At 40.9% G+C, this 26834-nt stretch overlaps 1 protein-coding gene across 1 annotated transcript; it reads left to right on the top strand.

The window, feature by feature from the left end:
• Positions 1-216: 216 nt before the first annotated feature.
• Positions 217-26194, top strand: ppp3cca (protein phosphatase 3, catalytic subunit, gamma isozyme, a). Its single transcript, XM_061071440.1, has 13 exons — positions 217-970; positions 5708-5905; positions 6992-7116; positions 10885-10996; positions 14017-14162; positions 14381-14520; positions 16287-16364; positions 16449-16543; positions 16649-16774; positions 17138-17215; positions 18280-18364; positions 19274-19371; positions 23718-26194. Exons 1-13 carry the CDS (start codon positions 910-912, stop codon positions 23873-23875), a joined length of 1500 nt encoding a protein of 499 aa, XP_060927423.1. The 5' UTR covers positions 217-909; the 3' UTR covers positions 23876-26194.
• Positions 26195-26834: the final 640 nt, after the last annotated feature.

A 26834-nucleotide genomic window follows, 5' to 3' on the forward strand; every position in this document is an offset into this window, starting at 1 on the left:
TTATGGTTATACACGAATAAAATAAAGATGATCAAATCAAGCACAGATTACAGTGACAAAGTAGATTCTGTCTTCCCTGCAGTGGAAAGCTTTCCCACCCAGACGAACCAGTGAGCCTCCGCTGTGAACGTTGGAGCCTCTGAACACACCCAGCGACCCACGTGTTACGTTTCCATAGTCACGTCACCTGGGCTCCACCATGTTGGAGGAAATCCACAGCTGCTCCTCACACTCTGTCAGATTAGGGTCTAATCCCGGAGCAGGAGGAGCAGCAGCAGGAGGAGGTGGAGGAGCAGCAGGAAGAGCCGCTGTCAGGACGCGCTGTGCAGCTCGGAAAGGAAGGAGCTCTCGGTGTTGACGCGTATTCTTTTGTGTGGACATTACAGAAGATGAGACGCCCCTCCTCTGTCTTCAGCTGCCCGCAGACCCTCCAGTACGTCAAGATGTTCGCTGGCTAACTAGCTGGGAAAGAGCAACTAAATCGGATTAGCTGCTAGCGGCAGCCTCCCTCTTTAACACACCCAGGTAGTGTTTGTTGTACTGGACACATGCCACCCAGCGAACTGCCACATCTGTGTGTTTATTATTATTATTATTATTTTTAATCACGTTGCCACTCTGTGTCAAGAACACTACGTTGTGCTGTTATTACTCGCTAGCATTGATGTTGCCGCCAGCTAGCTAGTTAATTAGCCAGACCAACAACAAGTGCTGGAGCTCCTTCGTCAGTTTCTCGGATTGTTTTGGGGAAGAGCCGAGCTGAGACGACCACCTACGACCACCTCAGCCGGGAGCCAGCGCGGAGCTGACAGCCACACCGGGGTGCTAGCTCGTCCTCGGGGCTAGCTGGAGAGAGAGAGCCGCATCCAGATTCCCACCCTCGCAAATTAGCCTCCACTTGAAGCAAAGATGTCTGGGAAGGACAAAGACAAGCAGGAGAAGCAGTCCACAACAGAGCGGCTGGTGAAAGGTGAGCGTCACATCCACACACACTGCCCACATCCCCACATCTCTCCTGAAGGATCGAGTTGAAGAAGCCACCTGTGGCGTGCACAATAACTTTGTCTAATCCTCTTCAGGAGACGTGTGCCACAACTGCACCAGGCCCTTAGGCGTACACAACACAAGCTCTATCCATCATAACTATATATCTGTTGTGTGTTTAAATCAGTACTACAGTTATCAGATCAAATTAGGACGTCATAACCATCCACTTTACACCAGGAGACGCTGAGATACCTGTGGTTACATCTTTTTCTGGTATTTTCTAATGATAGAACTTCACAGAGGTCGGTCCACAGTTGTCCACTGGCATGTGTAACACACCACCACACAGCAGAAAGCAAAGGTGAGAAGGCGTCCTATATCGGTGCCTGATCTCCTTGACATTTAGGCTGGATGAAATCTTAATTCCTCAGGCAGTTGTTGCCTACTCACAAGAATACCCCAGGTCTGCTCAGGTTTCCAGCAGAGCTCGACAAGATGGATTCTAGCCCTAACCCAACACAAGGCGGGACAGGGCAGGCAGAAAACAGACCGAGAGGCCACTCCTGAGAGAGAGAGAGAGAGAGAGAAAGTTAAAGAGAGGGAGAACTCAAACCCCACCCCTGTCAACTCCACACCTAACTAATGCCAACGCAGCCCACATCCATGTCTGTCTGCAAGGGCACTGGGAGAGTGTCCTGCCAGAGGACTGGAATGCTGAAGTGTGAGCCAGTAGGGAGAGGGCGAGTTAATTGTGGAAAGAATCTCCCCAGTGATGTTCCCGACATGGCCCGCCACATTGTGGAGAGAGTATAGAACAAGAACATGCAGGGGAAGGAGACAGAAGAAATGTAGACAAGGTTGAAGACAACCCCGCTGTGGGCTCTTCAAATTCCTTATTGGACAAACCTTGTTGCCAGTCAGCAGCAGTGATTCTTCCAGTGCAACTAGTGGCTGTAAGAGGACTTAACAGGTAGACTACCTACGACTAATGCTGCTCTGGTTGTGTAAGTCAACAGTTAAGCTCCACTTCTGCATATCACAGTCGACCTGGAAGCTCAAACATTTGATCATTTGATCGGACATTGTGTCCCCAGGCTCTGTGTGATTATACTGCAGACTAATAGGCGTATTCTGCTACCTGTTCTTGGTGAAGACCAGACCTGGCCGGGCTGCTTGAGATTTCAGAAACAATAGTCGCTTTCCACCGTCGTTCTGTGTCAAAAAGATAAAAGTCTTCGTGAGGCTAGATGGGGTTGTTCCACCACGCCCATGGATTTATTGACCGAGATGATGAGAATACTCAAAGCCGGGCTATTTAGCTTGCAAGCGTAATGCATTCAGTGATAATTAGACCAATCTGAAGTGGACTTCATGATTCATCCAGTCACAGTCCGCTCTATTCATCTCTATCCAGCCGCATCTTTGTAATTCAATCCCGCCCCATTGTGTTGATTTTGAAACAATGGCGAACATATTCTAGCGGATGGCTCGTATCACTGTCCAAAATATTATCCTCTGTGGGCAGGACGTCAGATAGCGGCGTCTTTGTCTCTTGAGTCGTCTGTTGTCATGCCAGACGGTGTGGGTGTTGATGCAGTGCAGCAGTGGCCCACTGTGTCTCTGTGGTTTGAAGAGTTCATCAAACATTAATGCTAATTAGGCCAGGCAGTTTCTAATAAGAAGCCAGTGTCGGGGTTGTGGCAGCTGATCATTCATGACAAAAACAGTTTTTCTCCACCAGGTTATGTGCTGGCAAAAAAAACCCCCAGAGTGGATCACTTCACTTTTCCTGCTCCGTTGTTTTCTTTCAGCCCAAAGCAGCCGTCTGTTTGGAATGAGCGATGCGGTTTACCTTCAGCCAGACTTTCATTTGTATCTGTGTTTGAACAGACTGGTCCAGCCGTCATTGTGCTGGCAGTGGGGGGAGGTGGTGGTGGGTTTATTCCTGTTGAGGTTGTAGGTGGTCAGTTTTTTTAGCGTTGAGTCAAGCTATTATTGTCGAGCCTGGAAAACGACGGCCAGCCTCCAGGTTAATACTTGTAAATTCGGTCAGCGTGTCTTTTTTTCCTGGGACGTTTCATGGTCTGGTGGTTTCATTACCCCGTTAAAGTATCCTATTCTGTGTCATCATGTTTTTGTAAAGTCTGCTTTGTCCATTCGGGAGCCTTCCTTTTAAATGTGTCAAGGCCTTTAGGTAAACAGCCCGTGAATCTGGAAGCCCTTGCTAATAGAGGCTTTACCTAATCTGTTCTTAAGGCTCGTACCTCACCTCAGAGCTCTCTTCATGGCCGTGCCTCGTAGGCCTGGGAGCACTTACTGTTTATTTATACCACACTGGTCAATGCAAGACAGCTTGTTCTCAGCACAGGCTAGCCAAGAAGGAGCTATACATTTCTATTGCAGGCCAGACTCTAGACTATGGCCTAACATCAGTTACCTGCATCATCTCCTACACATAGTCAAACATCTGCAGCACTATTTTCACAGCCTTTGCTTTAGTGTGTATCAAATATTTCTTTTAAATAACAGAAGACATGAATCTTATTTCAATATTCCTCAAGTTCAGACCCTTGTATAGTTCTGAGTGAGAAGAACATTAGTTGCCTCTGCATCACTGATTAGCAAACCCACCCACACTAAAAACTCTAAGGCTTTTTTCAGAGTGCACTTTAATTTGCTCTGTGTGGGTGTGAAAACATTTTCAGAATGTCTTTCTCCTTCTCCCTCTTTCTTCCTTGTTTATTGCCACGCTTATCACCACGAGTACTGCTGATTTGTACAAGCTGATATAGGTATTTATGATACAGGCTGTCTTATGCACTGACCTGTGAATGGATTTTGATGCTAGCAGAAATCCAAGACGAAACGATCAGTGCAAGCGTGTACTTTGGTATGTTTGCTTTTTTTCGTAGCTCTCCAAACGCAGTCGTTTTGATTACAAATATTATGTTTTCACTTTTCCATGTAAGGTTTCATCATGCCTTACAAACGAGAATGAAAAACCCATCTGACTAGATTTACACCATATTTAATTGGTGCCATAATAGATTTGTTGTGTGCCTGGTGCCTGGCTTGTTATCAGGTACACCAGCTGTAATCCCTTTTACCCTGCAGGCCCTGGAAGTGACAGGGCCTGGATCACACTCTACTATTGTTTTGAACAAACGCAGCTTAGTCTGCAACGATCTGCTACTGGTGTTTTATGAAATTATGGCAACACATTTACCTGTCTTACTATTTACTACATTTTTCTTCCAGTGATGTTTTCCTTATTAAGTATGTGAAGTTTTTAATGAATTACGACCATTTCATCGGTAGCTGCTCTGTGTTGTCTTGTCTGCACTTGTGTTCTACTGCTGGATCCTCTATCAGACGGTGATACATTTTGCAGTTTTACTTGTCGCACACTTGACTGTGCTTTGATCATGAAGCTTTCAGGTCTTAGCCTCAAAAGCGTTGACCTTTTGTGATGACAGTAAAAGGATTGTGTAGGTGGTGTGGAGCAGATTACTGAGGGACGTTGGGTCAAGAGAGGTGTGGGGCTTCTTACCGTCTGTCTTGCACATCTCTCACATGTCATCATCATGGAGGTGTATGACTCCTTCCTCCTGTACCAGTAACTTCACCATAGCTGAGTCAGTGCTCATGTCACCTGTTATCATAACAACTTTACTAAATGCCGTCTGAGATGGAACAGATATCTTCTGCTCAGTGTTGCTTTTTTCTGGGGAGTACACGTTCAAGGAATTTGACTAAAAATGTTACATCACTTTCATTGCACTTCCATAGACCTAGAGATAAGGATAACAAAAAAGTTAGAGAATGGTCCAAAAATATTTAGATTATTGTTGTGGATGGTCTGGAATGTAAAGTACAAAAGCATGTGAAATATATTCACCATTAGAGAATGCACACAAGTCAGCTGGGTCTTTATGTTGTAAACAGTATAAGTTGTGCAATGAAGTAGAACAATATAATGAATACTGGATATGTAAAGATGCATGTTATTATTATTATTATTATGTTTATAGCATGTAGGGTTTATATGAACAATGATGTACAGGAAGCTGGATATATATATATATATATATATATATATATATATATATATATATATATAATGACAGTAATGAGATGACATTATAAATGTTAGAAACTGCACATGCGTTTACATACATATGGAAAAAGGGAGAGTTTTTGTAACACAAATATCAAATGCATGTTGACATTCTGCAATGCAACATAAGAATAGTAAATATTATGGATTTTGTAACTCCTAGTAGCCTTCTTTGCCTTTTTAGATTAAGGGAAGATAGTCATGTTGTTATACAATTACACTCCTCATATTTTAGGGGCTTTCTACGACATATATTGCCAGGGAGTAGGTTACTTTGAACTTGAAATTTAGCCTTGTTTTCAGCCTATATCTTTGCATTTTGGCAAATTAGCACCATTTAAAAGTAGGCAGAATTAGCTGCTAGCATTATGGCTATTTGTAATGTTGCCATAAATGTATAGACAGTTATTCTGGATTACTTTGATAGTAGAAGAAGTTTTGAAGTACCTTTTTTCCTCATTCTATATTAATTTATTTTTTTGCATTCTGAGGGAATTTACGTCAAACAGAATTAAAACTCATCTCCTCAGCGGGCACGAGTTGGAAAATGTCTGCTCTAACCTGTTTATCATGACATGCAATGTTGCTTGTTTTTGTTCCCAGCTGTGCCATACCCTCCGCAACATAAGCTGACTATAAAAGAGCTGTTTGAAGATGGAAAACCCAACGCAGAGCTGCTCCGCAACCATCTTGTCAAGGAGGGCAGGGTTGAAGAGGACGTGGCTCTAAGGATCATCAATGATGGGGCCAACATCCTACGCCAAGAGAAGTGCCTGTTGGAGGTGGATGCGCCTATAACAGGTAGGCTGCCAGATGCCCACTGGACATTTCATTATTTCAAAGTGTGTACTTGTATGGCAACATAGCAAAGAGGCCATCTTTCAACTGGAAACTATATAACCCATGAACCTGAGCTGCACCCTAAAGGAAACTACAAAATACCTGTCAGTAATAGCAGTGCAGATTCCTCCTTAGCAGCTCTGGTCATTGGGACTTCTACTTGTTGGATGCTTATGGAAATGTCATTTCAAGACAACATGACATGTGGTGAACAGAGTAAACACTTTATCATAACTACGTATCTATCTGCCAGCAGCTGGCACATGTCAACTCCTGTGCCAAATCAAATGACCTTCCAGATTTTTAAACTCAACTCATAATAATACTACTGCTGCTACCACAGCCATTCCGGACAATAGTCAACTTAAACTTTATTCATAATAGTGCCTTTCAAAATAAAGTTACAGAGTAAAGTCAATGACTTGGATTATCTCATAAAATTACTTGAAAACACCTGCTCCCTCTGAGTTGTTCAATCCAAACGTACTCAGAAAGTAAGTCTCAGGACATGTCTGACTTAAGTTTTATTTCATTTAGCACTAGAAATAAACTAAACTTAAAATGTAATGATTGGTTTGAAATTAAATCACAGTGATTGATTCAAATCAAAACTATTCCCTGCCATGTTAACTGAGTGGAAACCGGCTACTATTATTCCTGAGTGGAAAATGTTAACTTTAATCAGTTTCATCAGTGCAGAGACTATTGAATCTGAATTGAATATTTATGAAACTGTCGTCCAGTTTGACTTTAATCAAAAACATTCTTACATTTGCAGTGTTTAGTTTTATATCACAATATTTGTCGAGATAATAAATACAATTCTGTGAAACTGTGTAATCTCTATTTCAGTTTGTAGGAGGAAGTTGTAATGAGTAGACAATTTTGGCTTATTACTAAATCAAAATCCGTTATGAGAAGTAAATACAGATTTGGCTTTGAATGGAAAATGTGTTTATGTCCAAATGTCGAGACTTCTTTGTATGCATTGTTGATGATGTTATCATAACATAATCAAGTAACTGCAGTGTTTTTGTCTTCCGGCAGTATGCGGTGATGTCCATGGTCAATTCTTTGACCTTATGAAGTTGTTTGAAGTTGGGGGATCACCCAGTAACACACGGTATCTCTTCCTCGGTGACTATGTAGATCGAGGATACTTCAGTATTGAGGTAAATTTCTCTTCCTTCATATTTTAAATTAGTTTTAAGTATTTATTGTTCAGTTGAAAACCCATATGTGATTTCCCCTGTGTAGCATGTCCTTCTTCAACTGTATTACATTGTGGCATTCTGCTGTCGTAACATGTTAACCATGTTCAGACTATTGTTGGTTAGACAATCTTTATTGTGGGTGTGTAGTGCACAGCACCCACCGTTTAATAATGTTTTTTTTTAAACTTAAAGATTTTAGGCTACCCAGAACTGACACTGTGCTGCTTGCATCTGAGTGTAACTGTGATGTTATATGATGTAACGAAGACACATTGAATGGTGGTGTGTCCTTTATCAATTCTCTGGATGGTTAACATGGCGACTAATGTTCAGTACAGCTACTAAATCTATAAGTCTTACTGCTGCTCCTTGGACAAATGTATTTTGACCTTTGAAATTGTATTTCACAAACTTGTCTAAAGGCTACAGTTCAAACGTTCTGGTTTGAACAGTTCTAAATTAGAAGGAGAATTGGAACAGAGAGCTGGAGTTTGGCAACTGCAGTGCTCGTATTGAGACCCCTAACCAGAGGGTGGCAGCTTTAGTAAACTTAGATTCATGGCAGACACATTTGTGACAAATTCATGGGTAAAATGAATAACATAACCTGATATTTAATTGTCTCCTCTACTGCCCACCCGTATTAGTATTGGGGCTGTCACATTACCAGATTTTCACCTAATAACTAGGGTTGCCAAAAACATCATGATATATATAGAAAGTTTGAATAATCACTCAACGTGATCTATTTTATAGCTTATAGTTTGCTTTATTTAATTTTTGGCAAATCATTTACACTCTAATCTAATACTAGGGCTTTGTAGAGTAAGGAGTCACTCTACAACTACCGCATTCACTTCAATGACTGGATGAAAGAGTTTGAAAAGAAGTGTCTCGTTCTGTATTGTTGGATTTTAGAATAGCTTTTTTCCCTCCAGGCTATACTAACCAATATTAGCATAACATTTCCAAATTCACAACTGGATGTAGTTTTGCATTGTGGGTAGTGCAGGTATCACCTTCTGTGAGAGTAAGAAAGAAGAATGTTAGCAATACAAATGCTGATATCTCTTTCATTCTCCGTTTATGTGTTGATGCATCTATACAAAAGAAAATAACTTTCTGTGTGTCAGGTTTTTTTGCATTTGTCTTAGCTCAGCTGTTCAGCACTTGATTGTTTTTCTGACATCCTGCAGTAGGGATGCAATATTTAGTATTGCTCCACACCGGAGCCAGTAGTATAAGAGTCAACAAGCAGTATGCTAACATTCGGAGAACCCTGTGGGGGCTTTTGATGAACACTGGGTAGTACATTGAGGTGGGTGAAATGTCACAGATGAAAAGAGAAGACTGAAACAGCATAGGGAATGATAGGCTGATGCCTGTTTAAGCTTTGAGTCCACTGAAGACCTTTAAAAATGGCCACTGTGCTTGGTTTCAAATGTATTTCTACTGAAGAGAGAAACGCAGCCAATCCAACAGCGGTGTATAACCTCTTCATCACTTGAAAAGCACTTCACTTTGTCTGAGCCACTGTGCTTATCAGTGTCACTCCAGTGCTCCACCACCCACTGCAGCTAAAGCATAGGTGTGATCACAGAGGAGCCTAGAGTCTACATCCTGCCGTCAACTAACATAGAGCAGCTAATTAAATGGAACAAAGACTGTATGTTTATATATGCAGCTAAGCATGTATTCAGATCAGTGTTAATTTCGTTGATGAAAACTATGACGAAAAATATTCGTTAACGACCTTTTTCATGCCTGCGTGCGTGTGTGCGTGTGCGTGCGCGCGCTCCCAGATGGCGCACCAGTCCCGCGGTTCCGCTGAGTTGTTTCTAAAACACTTATCTTATTTGTTGTAATCCACATCATGATAGCCATCGATAAATGATACAGTCTGGAAAAAAAGAATAAGCCAGTGTCTGTGGTCCTCGCAGGAATGTAATAAACACAACCCTTTGATGTGTTTCATGTGGCTACCGACCGATTGACCTGCCTGCCGAGCGGCCAGACTTTAGGGAGCAAATCATAGAAAAGTCAGCCTCTAGCAGTTGTCAGACAGTGGACAGTGTGTTTTGGGGGTGTAGCTTCGATGGGGCGGCTGTTGGGGGCGGGATTTATTGAAGTCTGCGCTTGTTTGCTTTTCCTGGATTTCCAACCCTAGCTTTAAATAATTAGTCAGAAGAGGACGAATGTTCTTCAGCATTTAAATTTGATGACTTGCTACTTTTCTGTTATTTATAATGATATGGTCTGTATATTTAGAATTTTTACAAAATTTTGACTAATGGTGGAATTTCAAGATGATACTGGATTTCTTTCAGTATTTTCTGATATTTTATTGACTAAACAATTTATTGGTTAATGGAGGAAATCATTAGCAAATTAATTGATAGTGAAAATTAGTTTGCAGTCTATACTAATGCACATTCATCGGCTAAGGTAATGATTACAGTCACATAACTACAATATTTAATTGTTGGAATTAAATGTATCGGCCATTCTCTCCACTCATCTAAAGAAAGTGTGTTTAGCTGATGTATAGTCACCACTAAACAAAACAAAGAGCCTTAAAGCTACAGTTTCTTGACTGTTTGATTTTACTAGGACTGAAAATTTTCTTAATTTTTACAGATCTCATGTCAGTAACTCATAAGACAGATATATGAAAATAGATATCAGGGTTTGATTCCCTGAGCTTTTCTTTATCCACTTAATCCAATTAATGTCTTTGATCCAAAATTGTGTCTTTGGAGTAAACCTCCTAACACCTGCTGTGCAACCGTACATACCAGACGTGTGTGTGTGTGTGTACGTGTGTGTGTACGTGTGTGTGTGCCAGCGTTCACATCTGTCACACAAAGCTTTCTACCATTCCCTCTGTCTGCCTTCCACACTTGAGGCTCGAACTGTAGGCTTTCATTAAAACCCATGTCGGCTTCCAACCACTCCAAGCCATGTCCCTCTATCCACCTCCACACATGAGAGATCAAGTCGCATGCACCAACAGCCCCCTCAATACATTTAACCAGACTTCACAGGTCACTTTTCCTCCCAACATCTGTAGTGAACAAGACCAGTAAGTCCTTGCTCCCCCAAATATTTGTTTACGTCGTTGGTTAATGTCATTGCACGCCTGCCAGCTGTGGTTACCTTGGCATCTCGTTCCAACCACTTTACGGGAGGCCATGGTTGGTGCAGGTTAAGAGTGGGCTGAGAGCGGAGTGGCGGCTATTGAGCTGTGCCCGGTCTAAGCACTGAAGAGAACGCTAATTTGGATTGTAAATGCTGGCCCGGTTTTTATAGAGTTTCTGTGTTTTTAAGTGGAGCCTTCAATGTGGTCGGAGGGAAACGTGATGAAGCGTTTCTTATGAGATTAGTGTGCGAAGAAAATATGAATCTGTCTGTGGAGCTCAACAATTTACTCGTGCACAGATCTCCTGGTGGCACAGTGTAGTGTGAGAGTATTTCCATTTTCATCCCATTCTAATAAAACCACCTGCAACCTACAAATTAACCTGGCAGTCAACTTGGCTTGATCAAGGTCACTGTCAGACTGACATAAGCTGTTTTTTAGACATGAACTCAGACATGAGTTGGCCTTTCTCATTTGAAGAATGCAGCAGGAGATTGTTGGGGTCAGACATGTTCAGCAAAGCACTTCTAACTATTCCTTCTACTCCCTTGTTCCCACCTTTTCTCTCTCACTGTTCGTTCTCCCAGTGTGTTCTCTACCTCTGGTCGCTCAAGATCAACCACACTTCCACACTCTTCCTCCTGCGAGGGAACCATGAGTGCCGGCATCTCACAGAGTACTTCACCTTCAAACAGGAATGTAAGTGCAGCGCTTCGCTCAGCCATATGAAGGCCAGTCTAATTTGCTCTCTGTGCTCACTGTGCCACTTCAGAGTGGTTGCTACCTATCATGTTTCAGATTTCAAACAAAGCCAGGGTATAAGTGTAAGACATGTTACTCGGAGTATAAGTAAAGATAGCTCCGACGGTCACTTTAGAAGGTTGATTGATCATCCAGAGATGCAGAGAAAACATAGTTTTGAGAAATATTGGTTTCTGAGTGACAGTGGCAGTGCAATGCCCGTTTGCAGTTTTTTTCAAGAATAGTAGTAACTATGAGATAATTGGCTCACATGAAAGATTTGTTTGTCAGTGTGTGAGACATCAGGAAGTCCCAAAACAAGATGTGTCAGTTCATCAGCGTTACTCCACAGTGGAGATGAAGCTTATTAATTTCCATGTTGGAGACAACAAACTGGTGGAGAATGGAGAGCAGCCAGGCCTGGTGTCGATGCTTTTCACACACACGCACACACCCCCCCACACACACACACCAACACACACGCACACATATATATTTACACAAGATTCACACACTTAACTGTCACAGAGTGTGTGTGTGTGTATTTGGCAGGTGTTGAAGCATTAGTATGCAGACTCAGAAACAATGACTCTTTGGCACTAAGCAAAGACAATCTGGCCCCACCTCACTCCCACCCACATGCCACCTCATCTACACACACACACACACACACTAGGGCTACACGATATATCGGATATTTATCACCATCGCGATATTCAACATGCGCAATATACGTATTGCTAAAGACTGCTTGAGCTGTGATATATGAGCCAAGCATTCAAGCTCTGCATCTCAATATATTTGGTAAATTGGATGGATCCCAGCTATCCTAGATAATAAATTAAAGATATTCACATCGTTGATGTTTTTTTTCCGTTAATGAATCATTGTTGGAAGAAGAGAATAGAGAAAGAGAACAGCGAGGCGGCTCCGTCAAATCTCGCTTGTGGAACTTCTAGTGATCACATTTGTCCCAGATAAAATGAATCACTATGAGAGGTTGATATATACAATAATTGTGTAGCTTATTTATGATAGTCCCAGAACCTGAGGGACAAACACACACTGACTTCCCTGCTCACTCTCTCTCACACAAGCACACACACACACACACACCTAGACACCTAACGATGTCCTGCATGCATGTGAACATTTAGCCGTACACAGTAAATGTGCACATATTTGAGGGCCGGTTTTAAAAACTCAGAGTGGGTAAAAGCAACAGAATTTATAGTCAATGTGGGTGGAGCCACAGGAGATGGCATCGTGCTCGGTTTGTTTTTTTACAGCTGGTGCAGTGCACAGCGCAATTGATAGAGACAAGAGGAGCAGTAAATTATTGACAGAGCCGTAAAATCTGTAAAATAAACTTTTCACATCCCAAACATGTATGAGAAGACTGTGCCCGGGCTGAGGAGCTGTCCGCGGTCTCTGCATCAGAAGCCAGGGTGTAATATTACCTTACTGACACAGGGTTTCCCCCAGTGCTCTATAGGCCTGGCGGGCCGCCAGGCTTTTCTCCCCCCCCCCCCCCCCCCCCGCCAGGCTAAGCGTCGCTTGTTTTTTTATTTAAAAAAAAAAACAAAACTCGCACATATCAACAACACTTCACTTCCTCATTGAGCCCCGATCCCCAAACAACCCCATCCTATTGGCCCAAACAGTCACATGTCCCATCCCGACCCCTTCACTGACCCTCAGACATCAGAACGCTCCTTCAACACAGTGTTTTACTGAACATACGTCCCCTTCCCTGACCCTCAGACATCAGAACGCTCCTTCAACACAGTGTTTTACTGAACATACGTCAAAACCAAACATAAACATAAACCTAGTCCGTTACACTATTAGGCTGCAGCTATATGGTTTTATTTATTTAAAAATAGGGTACTTCTTATTTCATACATTTCTCAAATAGCCCTACAAAGTTCTGTGTTTAATTTATTTCAAAGTAGGCCGACACTTGCCTGTGTATTTTGTTTGTTTGTTATTTTGTTGCTTGTCTGTTTGAGTAGCTGGCTGAAAGCAAAGAAGTAGTACGCTTACGTTTTATTGGTAACCTAACTGTTATGGTTCATTGTTTCTGAAATAAGAGGCCTGACTGCTATGTTCACAGCAAACTTGAATTTTTTTAATATTAAGCCATGGTTTAACTGCACTATAGGCTGAGTCCTTGTTTACCTGAAATGTGCACTTTATAATTTTATTTTTGTACCGCCCTGTTTGGCAATGTTGTTTTTCAATTAAATAAAACATTTGCATAAGCAAGCCAATCCACTTTTCCATGTTGATAAGAGCATTAAACGGAAAAAAAATGATGGAAAAAAATAAATGAAGGGAGATTTAGAATAGATTAAAATTTGCGATTAATTGCGATTTAATATTTTAATTGTTTGACAGCACTAGTTAATAAGTATTGTTAATAAATGTCTTTCAATAACACGTAATTGTCATAATTTCAAAATTCCTTTCAACTTTTAACTTTTTTTTTTTTTACAAAAACACGGTCGGCCGTCGGTCGGCCGCCGGTCGGCTTCTCTAGCAGCCCTACCACCAGGCTTAGCAAGTTTTCTGGGGGAAACCCTGTGACATATATATAAACCATATAATATTCATTAGCATGTTTGTAAATTACATATGCAGATAAGGCTGAGGAGGTCGAAGCAGTACAATAAAAGTAAATGCATTTGGTTGCTGCATTAATCTCTTCATTGTGATTTAGAACACTGATGGCTGTTTGCTAAATCACTTGCCTCTGACTAGCGATGTTTCATCATACAGTAGCAAACTCTTCGAATTAGCTTATATACTGACTGCAGTGAATCTTAGTCAGTGCAATCCGTTTGGCTCCTTTTGTTGAAATCATCAGGAAACACATTTTTTGGCATTTGTGACTGAATTGAGTAGAAGACTGAGATTAGTTATACATATGATGAGCTATAAAGATTAACTATATGTTGTCATGTGTTTTTCTGCAGGTAAAATTAAATACTCTGAACGGGTGTATGATGCCTGTATGGAGGCCTTTGACTGCCTGCCACTCGCTGCCCTGCTCAATCAACAGTTCTTGTGTGTACACGGCGGACTCTCACCAGAAATCAACTGCCTAGATGACATAAGAAAAGTAAGTGATCAACCACTGATGCAGGAAGTTGAGACTGAGATAGTGTAATTATGATGTTGGACCATCCCAGAATTTACAAATAGATTTAGTACAAAAATCTAATATACTATAATTCATAAAATTGTTATTGTGGTCTATTTACTTGCTCTATCATAGTGGTTTCCTTCATGTAAGAACTTGATCTAAATCAGTGTGTGTCTTTGTTTTTTGTATAATAGTTAGACCGGTTTAAAGAGCCTCCTGCATTTGGACCAATGTGTGACCTGATTTGGGCCGACCCTGGTGAGGACTACGGCAGCGAAAAGACAACAGAGCACTTCAACCATAACTCTGTCAGAGGCTGCTCTTACTTTTTCAGGTATTAAACTGCTGCGTTCATCACTCCGGCTGTCGCCTCAAATAACAGTACATTAGTGAATAGACTGAGCCTCTCTCATAACAGGCTAACAGCCTATTGAAAGTATTAAGTGACATGACCACATCATCAATTTACAAAATGGCTAACAGATGAATGTTTGATGAATATGGGTTCAGAAATGGTAAAGACCATAGAAAAAAGTTAGTGGCATACAAAAAAAAATTATGTGTTAATAAAGACACAATTAGGAGCCAGAAACTGAAAGTGGGTCTTAAGGTGTTGTTGACAGAATACCACGTGCACATATTTATACAGTACCTTGTGCCAAACTGAATTTGATTGATATCAGAACAGCCTAATTTGTGAATTCACAAATACTTAGCAACCTTTGAGGGCTACACCGAATGATTGGACACACTGACACACTATGATCACCATCAAACTTAACTTGCAAATAAAAATTGTATCACTGCTTCTCTTTGACAAGGCATCTGATGACAGATGGTAGTGATGATGCTTCTCAAGGCTTTTAACCAAAACAAGCCTTATGTTAATTTCTGCCATGTATGTCTTGTAAAGACGGTAAATCCTCCCTCTTGCCAAATTCAGTGGTGATTCCCCACATAACCATTATACTGTTGGACAGTTTGTTATGTCTGCTATGTCATCATAGGCTCACGAAAATATTTTTTATCAATTTGTTGTACTATATCAGTGATCTGCTATCTGAAGGTTCTTCCATGCAGACTGACACTTTGGAACAATTTTACTTTGTCTGGTTCTAGCTGCTCCACAGCAGCAACAAGGCTCCTTCACAGCCTCTCCTTCTGAATGAGGTTTTCAGCTTTTTAGCTATTGGCTCGCTCACTGCAAAACTTGCCTGCATAACATTGTCTCCGTCTGAATGTGGTCTTGTAAAAGATGCCTGTGGGGGCACCAAAATCTGCCGAAAAGCATTAACGTCACCCAAGAGCATTTATCCTCGTAACTCATCCAGTTTAGCTGCATGTTTCCAACTGTAATGACGTTGCAATTGGAAAGTTTCATCACTGCATGTGCATCCATGGGAACTAAACCCTGGCTTGTCTTAAACTTCCATTTCTTTTGGAAAGTACAACATTCTGCATCTTAAGTATCTTTTCTTTACAGCCACCATGAAGCTAGTCAGGTATGACATGTCACAACACTGTGCATGTTGCGCTCACCTTAACAGAGCCCTGGCAGGCATACAGCTAGAAGGGACTGCTCAGAAACACAATTTTGTTATTTTCTTTTATTAAATAATATTTCTTTGTATATTTTCAGTTGCTCTCTGTATGTATTGGTGCCCTGCCCTGATCTGAATCCACTGAAGTGGTAAATGTCAGAAACCATTAATCTTTGCCTGATGTAGATCTCATAAAATGTTGATCGCCCACTTATTTTTCTCTAGCATTTCCAGTGGATTAGTTGGTCAGTGAAAAAAAGAAAGAAAGGCAGTAAAACCCTAGAGTGGCCTCACCCAGCTGAGCTGTTCTGCTCTGTACCTTCTTCTCTCTGCTCAGGCTTTACTCCTCAGCTTCTGGAGAAACCAGCAGAGCTCATTAATACCAGAGTCCTGGCCCTGGATGCTCAGTATCTTTACACGCCCATATCAGCAGGACAGGGGGCATGCTAGCATGCGGAAAATGACAAACAACAGTCTGTTCCTTTAATGGTATACATTTAACCTCCACATAGTGTTTTGACAGATCTCTCCTCTTCTCTGTTTCTTTTTCACTTTGCAGTTACTCAGCAGTCTGTGACTTTTTGGTAAACAATAACTTGCTGTCAGTAATCAGAGCCCATGAAGCACAGGATGCAGGGTAAGCCGGGTTTTCTTTCATTCATTTCCAGCGTATTGTAATGTGCAACAGGTTTGCTGAGTCTTTTTGTCTGTGGCTGTACAGGTATCGGATGTACAGAAAAAGCCAGACCACAGGCTTCCCTTCATTAATCACAATCTTTTCAGCTCCAAATTACCTAGATGTCTACAATAATAAAGGTTTCTTTTTTTTTTCTCACTCCCATTGTTGTTTCATTTTTCTTGTATTTACCTGCTTCAATCCCTGAATCTCTCCTCCCATCTCTTTCCCTCTGTCAATCCTAGCTGCCGTATTAAAATATGAGAACAATGTGATGAACATCCGACAGTTCAACTGCTCCCCTCACCCTTACTGGTTGCCCAACTTCATGGACGTCTTCACATGGTCTTTACCTTTTGTGGGAGAGAAGGGTATGTTTTTTGACCACTCGAGGAGAATGTGAATGGAAAGCCTTTTTATTGATTTGTCAGTGATTCATTGACTTAGTGGAGTATCCAGACTCAGACTGACCCACATTTGTTTCCACTATTGTAAGTCATGGAATATGAGATCATTTTACAGGGTTTTACTAGTTTACTGTAATAACTCCTGCTTTAAAACATTAACAAAAAGTACAGCAATAAATAATACAAGCTATTTCTTAACTGATACACCACTCTGGAGTTTATTTAAGTCCTAGATCATAATTGAATTTGTGCATGTTGTCCATTTGTAAATGTTTAATTGTGTTGATGGCTTAAACCCTGCCTCTAACATTGGCTTCTTTCCCACAGTGACGGAGATGCTGGTGAATGTGCTGAACATTTGCTCGGACGATGAGCTCATGTCAGAGGGAGATGATCAATATGAAGGTAAGCTGTGTACTCAAAAGTTTGAGGTCGGGGCTTGTGGACACAATGACACCACATTTGGTCACTAGTTACTTCAATTGTATTTGAATCTTCTGCAACGCAACCTCATTTGTCCTAAACAAGTAATTGTGCACTCTTCCACTAATCAATTGCTCTTGCATTCCTGCCTACAGAGTATTACTTAGTGTACTACATTAACACAAAAGGGAATTACTTTTAAATTGTCTATCATTTTCAAATAAACTTGAGAAATGAATCACTGATAAAATCGCATATTTTCAAATTACACACATACATTCTCGCACAGACATACAAATGAGAGTAAATACTGAATACTGCTTCGGAACACTAGTGAATACTTTACTTTTGCACTGTATCCTAACAGCTACTAAAGCAATTTAATTTGAGTGAGGTGGGTGAGGTGCTTTTACAGTATGTAATAATGTTGTGGAACAGCTTTGTTTTTTTATTAATGAATTATAAACAATTCCAGTTATGTCTCAGTGCGCCATGATGCTTGTCATACTTTTACTAGACATTCCTAGATATTTACACTTATTTCTGTGATATTAAGATATATGGCACTGAATATAGCACAGAAAATTAGTTATTGGTTGCTGTGGTCGAAAAATACATGCATATAGAAAGTCTGCACATCTGCTCAGGTTGTAGATTGTCTCTCACTTCTCTGTGGTTCTGTTCGCTCATTCTGCAAATTGCATTTCCAATCAACTTTTAAAATTTGATGAATTGTTAATGAGTCCTGGCACCTACTTAATTGATATGTAATGTCAGTAGGTGGTTTGCACTTATAATAAATCACCTGATGTTGATGAGAGAGTCAGCTCCCTGGAGAACAGCCACTATTCTCGGAAACACACCATTAAGTTCTCCGTTCATCTCTCAAATGCATCATCCCTTCATCCTTTGTTTTCGTCCCAGAAGTCTTTCATACAACATGTTCATTTTACGTTAGTGCTTAGGAAATCAGTAGCAAATGATGGAGACATGAATACTCAGGGTGGTATACTGACGGTTAATCATACATTCTGGACTTTTTCCAGGTGGCACCTCAGCGATGCGTAAGGAGGTCATCAGAAACAAGATTCGCGCTGTGGGAAAAATGGCCCGGGTCTTCTCCGTCCTCAGGTCTGACTCTGACACTAATGCTCCCCCTGTGATATTCCTCTTCCTCTTTCATGGTAACAGTGCAACTGGAAAAGGCTTGTGGACATGTACATGTGGATCACCATGAGCTCAGCAGGGTGGAGTGTCAGAATTGCCTCCATTGAATCGCAGGTCACAACAGTGCCAAGAGGGTTAGTGAAACAAATGGGGTCAGTTGAGCGCACAATAGGGTTGTTTCTTAAAACACAATGTTGGTCCGCTAGGATTAATGAGCTGGCATGAGATGAGTCACCATGCTGCGAGACTGTATAATGACATTAAGCAATATTCCTGATGACGGTTGCTGCTGCTTGTCCGTCTGCTGCAAGTGGGGAACATGCAGAGCACAGCTTGCTTCAGTGGCTTCAAAGGGTGTTACAGGCTCAGATAGAATCATATGTAGAAAAAAATCCAGATGTCACTTGGCTAGACACATGTTCTCATAAATTCTTACTGGTTTGATTTCTTTTTAGTGGTTTAAATTTTCAGTACGGACACGTTGCTTTTCTGTATGAATAAAAATCCTATTTCTTTTGACTCATTAGAGGAGGTATACGGAAAAAAAATTATGAAAATACAAGTGTGTTGACACAAATCGTAAAGCTAGTAACCAATCCTTAAAAATATTGCTCCAGCTGCTAAAATTGACACAAGTCATCAGTGACCCAGTTAGAGAACCGGGACAAATGTGTGTTTGGCTGGAGGCGTTTAAAGCTGACCTTCTGTTGCTCCATCAAGCAGAGAGCGAGTGGGCACAGGTTAATTTTGAGTGATGACTTAACTTAAGACCTGGTGGTTACAGAACAGCGCCGTAACCACCAGGTCTAATTTGCCAGCCTGCTTGCTGAAATGTAATATGTGTGTGTTTGTGTGTGTTTGTTTGTGCACTAGGGAGGAAAGCGAGAGTGTGTTAACACTCAAAGGGCTGACCCCAACTGGAACTCTTCCAATGGGAGTGTTGTCAGGGGGAAAGCAGACCTTAGAGACCGGTAAGTGGGTTTTATGTTTAATAACAGTCTTTACTCATCGTTGCTTGCTGTCATTTTAACACAACGTATACACAATGAGGGACATTTACGTATCCCCCCATCACCAAGTGCGTGTATGGATTTTTTTATCCCAAGTGTTTTTTTCCAGTGGTGTTGTGTTGCTCCGTACTTTTTCATTTGCAATGTAAAATTGAACCACCTACTGGAATTTTTTGTGAAGTGTGACCAAATAGGCACAGGATATACAGTCATTCTTCTTCCCAGTCTCACGTTACTGGACTAGTGTACATGGCTTGCACTTGTACTTTTTACAGCTGCATGAATAAAGCACAGTGAACTCCCTTTAATGGTCACAACAAGTTAGTAGTTTCACTGGTGATAATACTCTCCTCCAGTTTGGGGAGACAAGCCTCCCTGTCCTGCTTTAGGCCCTTTAAAGGGTTCTAGATCAATGGCGTCATGCCCGCCACAGGAAGCACTGGCTGGACTTTGAATGGAGCCATGCCTTCGTGCAGCAGAACGTTTTTCAGGATGAGCTGGTGGGCCGGCCGGCCGGGGAGGTCAGCCTGTCACCAGGAAGTTGGTGCTGACCCTCTGATCTAAAGGTCAGCACCTGGCCTTGCAGCCAGAGGACATGCTGGGAGTCACACTTTGCCATGCTGGAGGCTTACAGAAGCCGCAGAGCAATCAAAGGAGAAACCACGCGTTGTGACCTTTTGGAGAATGTCATTGTCTATGTCTGCTTGCCTAGCCACAGCTTTGAGGTCAACAATGCCAATTCATACAAAGTGAGGGCAAGTGATTGTGCTTTGTTGACCATCCTCCACTCTTAATACAAGAATAAATGGTTTTCTTAAGCCTGAATCTGTACCAATACGTTTTTGTTTTGGAAGGGCACCAAACACAAGTGCTTCACCGCCGCATCAGTAATAATCCCAATCATACTAACACATTTGAAAATAAATATCAAGTGACAATTTACATGCACATTACACTGCATGTGGGTGCCAGTGTAAACAGGAAGCAGACTGTCTTGGTTGCCTATTTACAGCAAATACTGGGTACAAGAAACAACAAAAAGAAAAAGTAATATCAGGGATTTATTTACTGACAAAAAGTGTTTGCAACATTTTTCCTTCACTAATATCCATTGGGGTGTGACTTATAAGAACCAATCAGGAAGTGAATGCGGGTCACTGGATCACTGATTCCAAACTTCTCAGTTTTTACTAATCCAGACTAAAACGCCGGCTTGGAGTTCTCAAACTAAAATGGGGCCAAAAGCATTTCTCAACTTTTTCATTGTAGGTGCTTAGAAACTCTGGAGGAGTGCAGACCACAGCCGTAAACTTGGCAGCATGTTTCGTTTTTCGAAAAAAACTACTATGTAGTAGTGTGGTTGTAGCATCACCATCACCAAGTGTCACCATTAACGAAGCACCTTATAAAGCAGTGCGGCCACAGCTCTCATTCATCGTAAACATAGCATTGTTTCAAGTATGTAGTATTTTAATTTTCACAGATGATTGTTTTCAATTACAGATTGTGTGACACAGAATGTACATGTGCCTCCATGTGTACTGCAGCTTTTGTAAGGCCACTGTGAACAAATGCGTCATCCTGCCTGGTCATTCTAGCGCATCTCGTCCCAGTCTTAGACTCTTAGTGCTCAGCCAAATCCCCCCTCAGCTCTCCACACCTAAGTCCTTGTGACCCTTTAACACCAACACCATCTTAAATCTCTAACAGGCTTCTTCTCTCTAACCTTACAAAATCACCCACCACCAACTTGAGTGATTTGATGACGTTTTTGCAGCTGCAGTGAATTTTACCTCCATGATAACTGTGCCATGGGTACTGGCCTATATTCTGCCATCTGTGTCCCCTGTTTATTGCACTGGGCTTTACAGATTGATATTGCTGTTGTATTTGCTGTCTCTGGCTGCCTTTGACGACTCTATTTTTTCCTCCCTTCCTCGACTCCTACTAACATAGCTACCCTTGAGGCAGAAAAAGCAAAAGGTACGCATGGCTGTGTGGCTCAAATTTCCTGTCTTTGTTGTGTTGTTGACCCTGTAAACGAAGCCCCACCCTTGAAATATAAGTATATTGTTCTCTTGGTATTATTGATATTTCACTCTCCCTCCCCTCACTGATTATGATATTATTGTTTTCTACTTCAGTGTGGGTTGCTCTTGCATTATCAGTGCCTGTTGGATTCACTGTCTGCTCCATCGTTGTAAAATACTTTATATAAAACTTTACTTATAGGCTGCCATTCGATCAGTCACAGAATCATATAACACAGACCATGACATGAACTGAGAACAAGCTCGTGTAATAATGGTGTTAAGGGGCAACGGTAAAATGAGTGGTCCATAAAAAGACATTTTCAAAATGTTACCAGCTGTATTTGAATCAGGCTTGTTTGTGTACATCAAAAAAGTAAATGCTCCCAAAGGTCCAGTCATGTGTATCACGTTTAGGACCTGACCTGTCCCTTGTTGACTAGAGGTTCCTGGCTGTGGTCACACAGGCTTTTCTTGTCCATTGTGGCTCCCCACGCATAGAAAAGCCTGCTAAGACCTGGCCAAGATAAGACCAGGGAAATCCCTGCCTGGGATATTTTCAGATGCTAATCCTGTTACACCATTTGCCTGTTGCTGCAATGTCCGCCTCTTCTGGTTGACGATGGCATTTGGTGGTTCAATAGGCGTCAGTCATGAGAAACAGTCTTATTTGCTAAGAAATAGGGCAATGTAACAGACTGAGTGAAGAGGCAGTGTATTCAGACAGCATAACTTTTGTCTGATATACTCCCACATTCCTGTCAAATGAGCTCAAATACTCCCACAGAGATTTTATTCATCATGTTCCAAAAGTTTTCATTTCAGCTGAAGATGTTAAGTAAAAGTAACTACATAAAAGTGGATGTTATACCAACAATTCATCACCATTGAACAGTAAATATTAAGCTGGATTTTGTCTAAAACAATCGGATCATGTAGGAATTTATCTATTACTTTTAACTGTCTAATCAGGTATTTGTATCTATTGTTCATTTTAGCTTATTATATAGAATGACTTAACTTTTATCAAATGTTATTAGTTTACAGTGGAACTGTTGATTCTGTTCACTATTTTAACAATCTTAATCCATTAATTATAGGTTATTATCTCAACCGTTTAATTATTACCTTTGGCTGATGATTGTGAGGATCTTCTCATTACTTTTAGGTTGTGTCTGACTGACTCTCAATTTTTAAGGCCGATACAGGTTTTAGGTAAATTCAGATATTTGATATATTGGCAGATATTCTTGATAAAGAAAATGCCAGGGTCATCGTTCATTAACCTTCCAGTAATGTATTTTACTAACTAGTCTGCAACTTATCTTGAAGACACCGCTTGACTCTTCACAACTGTCTGCTCCGCTGTGATTCAAACTCTACATGTGCAGACAGTGCTGAGAATATTGTTACCAGGGGAGTCAGAGTGCGGCTGGTTGAACAAACTCTGCATAAAGTATATATACGTCTAAATTACCGTTTTTGTATTGGTGCATATTGGACAACATATAGCCCAATGCTGATTAAAGGCTTTTCTCTATAAGCTATTTTATATGGTTTATAAATGACTTTAACAATTTAAACCATATATTTGTTACTTTTGGCTAAATATTTAGACATCCATGTTTTCTTGCTATCTAGTTCTCATAGACACAGTCACCACACCTATCTTTGGTGTAGTAGAAATGACACTGCAAGGCAAGCTCTCTGCAGTCAGCATAGCTGGTCGCTTACTGTCAATAAAATATATTAAATTCACGTGTATTTCTTTGCAATTGCGAAAGGACCCCCTGGTGCACAAGTGCTCCTGGTTGGGAATAATTTAGTTTGGTGAAGTCAAGTGAGCACAATCTGTTACATGTCACAGATATCTGGTGGTGCAAGAGAACCCTCGAGCCCCTTGTTTGTGGGGCTATAAATCCCTTACCTCAGAATGTTCATTCTTTGTGAAGTTGATGTTTGAAATGACTGAAGACTATGTCTGAAAGGTCTTTACAAGTTTGCTTTTCGTTTGCACACCTCTCTGTCTGGTTTCCTTGGCTGTTTCGGGACATTACCGTAAGTGCACAAAGTGTGAGGTGTTGTTGTTGTAGCTTGTCCCACTGGTTTGTGAACACTAGGAGTCATTGTTTACCTGTGCATGTGTTGTATTCACCGTTCGTCTACTTTGTGTTTATCAAGTGAAATTCACTGTGAGTTTGGTTTTATAAAATGATTAACAGCAGTTAGGTGCAGTGGCTTGAGTAGGGAAATGACTGGTGTTTTTTGTCTGTTTAGCCATTCAAGGCTTCTCTCCTACGAGGAAGATTCGGAACTTTGAGGAGGCACGCGGCCTGGACAGGATAAACGAGAGGATGCCGCCTCGCAAAGACGGCCAGCTGCCAGACGGCACCACGATCAACGCCAACAGCCCCAACAAGAACGGCACCGGATAGAAAACGCCATCCTCCCATCTTCACATCACCCTCACCCACTGATTCATAGCCCTCAACCACTCTTTCTGTTAGTGTCTTTCTTTCTCTCACTGCTCGCCTGCAGTCGCATGCAGAAATGAAGCGAACACATTAGAAGAATCACAGAAGGAGGCTGAGAAAACACTTGCGGCTCCTGAAAGAAGACAAACGTATGATTTGTTATTTGGGGAAATCTTATTTATCAAAGCTTAACATTTTATTAGATATATTATGTCATAGCAACAATCATTGGATTAAGACTTTTCAGTTGTTCAAATGTATTCTGAGGTCCTAATCTTGTACATGTCAAAAAGTATTAAAAAAAAAGTACATTTTATAAAATTAGTTAATACAAGTAGATGAATCCCTTTTATCCAGGAGTTTTAGTATTTTTTTTCTTTTTTAAGAAATTGTGGTTTCCATGTGTTGGGGAAATCTGAAGTATAAATACTGCGGCCTCAGAAGCCTCATTTGGATCTGGCAGGAATCTTTTCATGACATTTCAGGCCCTTGAGGTCCTCAACACAGTACAGTGTTTGCTTATATGTGTGACAGCTATATATTAATATGTATTGAAAGGTGAAAAAAAAGAAGGGAAGTCAATTGTGTAAGAACAATTACTACAATTTTATATTTTATACCGCAGACATTTACTGAAGACATATAGTCATATTTATACATTTTACACAAGACTTTGATGAATCCCCAAAGAAGCTGAATGGATTCTTGTTCAGTATTTTCACTTCTAGAGTAACAACAATATCGTCAAGTATTACCATTTGTGAATGAAACAGTTCAAGTGAAGGATTAATTCTTTGTGTGCAATTACCGTGGCTGTGGCTGGTATGACTTGTATTTACTTGACGGCAGCTAGGATGCTATCGCTCTGCTAAACCAAAAAAGGAATATACAGTACAGCATGTCTTATTCTGTCAGCACTTCCCACTAGTCAATACTCCCACGTTGCTGGAAGCACTTCTTCTTCTTAAGCACTGACGTTAAGCTGACCTCTCTGGGGGGTTGAGCACGGCGCAGGAATATCACAGCCAACGGACATAAAAGGACGTGTTGTCTCTGGTCGTTGATGTGGACAGAAGATGACTCATTTGTTTGGAGAGCATTGGGACTGCTGGACACACTGTCCTCAGAACACACTGGTGTTCATTATTGCTTAGGATGTATCAGTGTATCTAAAAGATTTATGGCAGTTTGGTTTGTTGTTTTATTGTCAGACTAAAAAACAAATTGTGGTGCGCTTACAGGCTTTTCCTTTGTTTCTAAAGCTGTATGAGTGTCTCCATCTAGTGTTGATTCTTCAGTATGCAGATTCATTTGAATTGTAATAAACCACACGTATCAAACGGGGAGAACATCTGATATTGAAATGACGGCACTTTGATGGCGCTGCACCCAGACACAATTGACTGAGTCATTCTACTCAGCAGGGACTATGAAAGGTACCACCACCACCTGATAAGCATTCTATCGGAGCCTACCTGCAGTGTAATCATCTCATCCATGGCTGACTCACACATGCAGTATATTTTTACAACCGGTCATACCAAGATGGGGTGGGGGGGGTTGACACTCAGAGGTTGCTGGTGTGTACATATGTTGTTTTTCCTGTTCTGAAGTATTCAGCTCACTTCTGGTCTGAGCACAACCCCTCCTGGACAAAAGACCAACTGGTGCTTCAACTCACCTGACTGTAACTCTGTTGTCTTTAATCAAAACGTCAATCGGAGAAATAAGCTTCAGGATTCAATATTCTCTTGGAGTTTCACTCCTTTTGTGTATTTTATTTTTTTATTATAATTTTTTTTACTGAGGCGTTAGCGCTCATTTGCCATGCCACCTTTTGCCACACATGTCAAGATCCATATGTGTGTGTGTTTGTGTGTGGATGGAGAATCCAGGATTCATTCAATCAAAAATTATTGGAGCTTAAGTTTTAGAAATAGAAAAAAAATCTCTAAATATAGTTGTTTTGTTCGTTAGACTTCTGTGAAAGCTTTTTAAAGCGGAAATATTTCGGTTTACATTTTTAACTGTGATGTTTACGTTTGTTTCAAAGGTAAGGCTTTATCGCGTGAGCCATGCAGACCGCTGACCTCCTTTTTAGGTCGATAACATAACTTGCAGAATGTAAAAAAATATATATTGTTCATCAAAAATCTTAAAATAGCTGTAAAGTAAAAGGGGTGGATAAGAAAGTGTACTGTACTTGTCATGCAAGTTCATGAAATCTTTTACGTAGATGTATCACTTGAAAGAACAATAATAAAAATCAACTAAAGTGTTTTATTTGACTCACTTGAATTTCAGAATTTGAATGGCTTCAAACATCTTCATATGGTGACAATACAATGTGAATGTTGTGTTTTCAACTTGTTCTACTGCCTTCAGGATGCCAAAATATGTATATGCCATGTTCCATTATACCTCTGAGCTCAGCCATCGGAATGACTTCACATCTGAATAACCTGAGTTGATAGCGTTCCACTTGCACATTTGGTCAGAAGGCAGACAGATCATTGTGACTGAACAAGGATTAACTAGCCATAAACATAAACATAGCCAGCAAAACCAGTTCATAATAACACATTAATTGGCATTTCACAAATACTAACACCGTAGTAACAATTCCTCTGGCAGTAATTGGACTGTACTATGTGCACAACAAATTCAATGACAGAAGTGCTAATAAACAGTACAAACTACAGCTTTAACTACTGTTAACACAGAGCAGCCATCTTGGATTTCGAAGTCGGGGCTATTGAGGTTCATATCACCTTCATTGTCAAAATTCTGACTTCAGGGGGCGTGCCAGTTCCAACATTCAACTTGGGGGTCAGTAATACCGAGCTCTGAGGTATAATGGAACGAGGTAATATAGACAAAAAAAATGCTTTAATGGTTCACAGTGTAGAATTAACTGACC

The sequence above is a fragment of the Limanda limanda genome, chromosome 5 (genome assembly GCF_963576545.1).
Source record: "Limanda limanda chromosome 5, fLimLim1.1, whole genome shotgun sequence".
Taxonomy (NCBI): Eukaryota; Metazoa; Chordata; class Actinopteri; order Pleuronectiformes; family Pleuronectidae; genus Limanda; species Limanda limanda.